The 1,779-nt window shown below is 74.5% G+C and overlaps 1 protein-coding gene across 1 annotated transcript in view; it reads right to left on the bottom strand.

Annotated features, from left to right (window-relative positions):
- The window catches only part of LOC113940670 (beta-1,4 N-acetylgalactosaminyltransferase 1-like), a gene marked incomplete at its 5' end in the record, with an annotated part of 4,535 nt that overhangs the window by 1,420 nt on the left and 1,336 nt on the right, over positions 1–1,779 (bottom strand). Inside the window, one exon of the mRNA XM_027631807.1 lies at positions 446–683. Coding sequence (XP_027487608.1) covers positions 446–683 — 238 coding nt within the window. The remainder of the gene's footprint in view (positions 1–445; positions 684–1,779) is intronic.

The following is a 1,779-nucleotide window of genomic DNA, read 5'->3' as shown; positions in this document are numbered from 1 at the left end:
TCTTTGGTGAGGGGATCCCGGCAGCCCTCCCACCTCTGACCCCCCCGGGCCCACTGTGGGGGAGATCCCCGCAGCCCCCCACTTCTGAACCCGTGACCCCGTGGCAGGGGACCCTCTGACCCCATGGTGGGGGGACCTCCTGACTCTACTGAGGGGGCACCCAGCATCCCCCTCCCACCTCTGACCCCATGGCCTCACTGAGGGGGGACCCTGGCACCCTCCCCCACTCGGACCCCGTGAGCCCATCGTGGGGGGACCCCGTGACCCCGCGGTGGGGACACCCGGGTGTCCTCTCACCCCTGGGACCTCCCTAGACCCTCCCGGCCCCTCCTGATCCCCCCCAGACCCCCAGGACCCCCCCAAACCTCCCTCCCAGACCTGTCAGGACCCCGGGGCTCCCCGGGATGCCCCCGACCCCCCCCCGCGCCCCCCGACCCTCGCTCACCGAGATGAGCCACGCGGCGCAGGCGGGGGTCGAAGCCCACCTGGCGAACCTTGTCGGTGCGGGCCAGGAAGAAGTTGACGACACCGTCGGTGACGACGCAGGCGGGGAAGCCGGCGAGGCGGTGGTGGAAGCCGGGCCGGGTCCGCAGGCAGTCGCCCCCCGCACCGCCCCCCCGCACGCTGAGCCGCTGCCGGTACGTGGTGGTGTAACCCGTGATCTCCCGCACCGCGCCGCCCACCTGCAACCGGGGGAAACGGGGGGCTGGGGGGCCTGCACCGCGACCCCCGGGACCGCCCACCGGGAATGGGAACGGGGGATACACCGGGCCCCCCGCCGGGGATGGGAACGGGGGATACACCGGGACCCCCGGAACCGCCCGGCAGGGATGGGAACGGGGAATACACCGGGATCCCCGGGACTGCCCGCCGGGGATGGGAACGGGGAATACACTGTGACCGCCGGCACCGCCCGCCACGGATGGGAACGGGGGGCTGGGGGAGCTGCACCGCGACCCCCGGGACCGCCCACCGGGAATGGGAACGGGGAATACACCGGGACCGTCCGGTACCGCCCACCTAAGGCTGCTGGGGTGGGGCTGCACTAGCACCGGGATCCCCGCGACCCCCGGGACCCCCCAGCACCGTTCAACCGCGGCACTGGGACTCCTGGGGACCCCCAGGGTCGCCCAACCCCAGGACCAGACGGGACGGGGCCACCGCGCCGGGGCTGGGCTGGCAGCGGGACACTGGGACCCCCAGGACCCCTCGCATCGCCTGCCTGTGGCACCGGGACCCCAGGACCCCCAGGACTCCCAGCATCGCCTGCCTGTGGCACCGGGCCCCACAGAGACCCCGGCAGCCCCATCGCCGCCTCCCGGCCACCCCCGGGACCATCGACCGACCGCCTGTGGCACCGGGGACGGTCACCGAGACCACCCCGAGACCCCCAGGGACCCTCGGCATCACCCCCCTACGAGACGGAACGGGAGCTGAGGGGGGAGCTGTGCCGAGACCGGGAGCACAGGGACCCCCGGGAGCACAGGGACACCCCCCCCGCAGGACGGGAACGGGAAACGCGCCGGGGCTGTGCCGGTTCGGGGACATCGGGACCCCCCGGCGCTCCCCCGCATCATCCTCCCGCGGCAACGGGACGCCCGGCACCTGCGGGACCCCCGGTGTCACCCCCCCGCGGGACGGGGCTCTGGGGACGGTGCCGACACCAGGAAACCCCGGGACCCCCAACATCCCCCGCCCGCGGCACCGGCACCTCCGGGACCCCCAGAAGAGCCCGCCTGTGGCAGCCGGCACTGCCCCTCATGTCCCTCAGTCCCCCCC

This window comes from Corapipo altera, unplaced genomic scaffold (assembly GCF_003945725.1).
Source record: "Corapipo altera isolate COAL_440 unplaced genomic scaffold, ASM394572v1 60315, whole genome shotgun sequence".
Taxonomy (NCBI): domain Eukaryota; kingdom Metazoa; phylum Chordata; class Aves; order Passeriformes; family Pipridae; genus Corapipo; species Corapipo altera.
The sequence above is the reverse complement of the archived record's forward strand: the minus strand, read 5'-3'. Positions and strand labels throughout refer to the sequence as shown.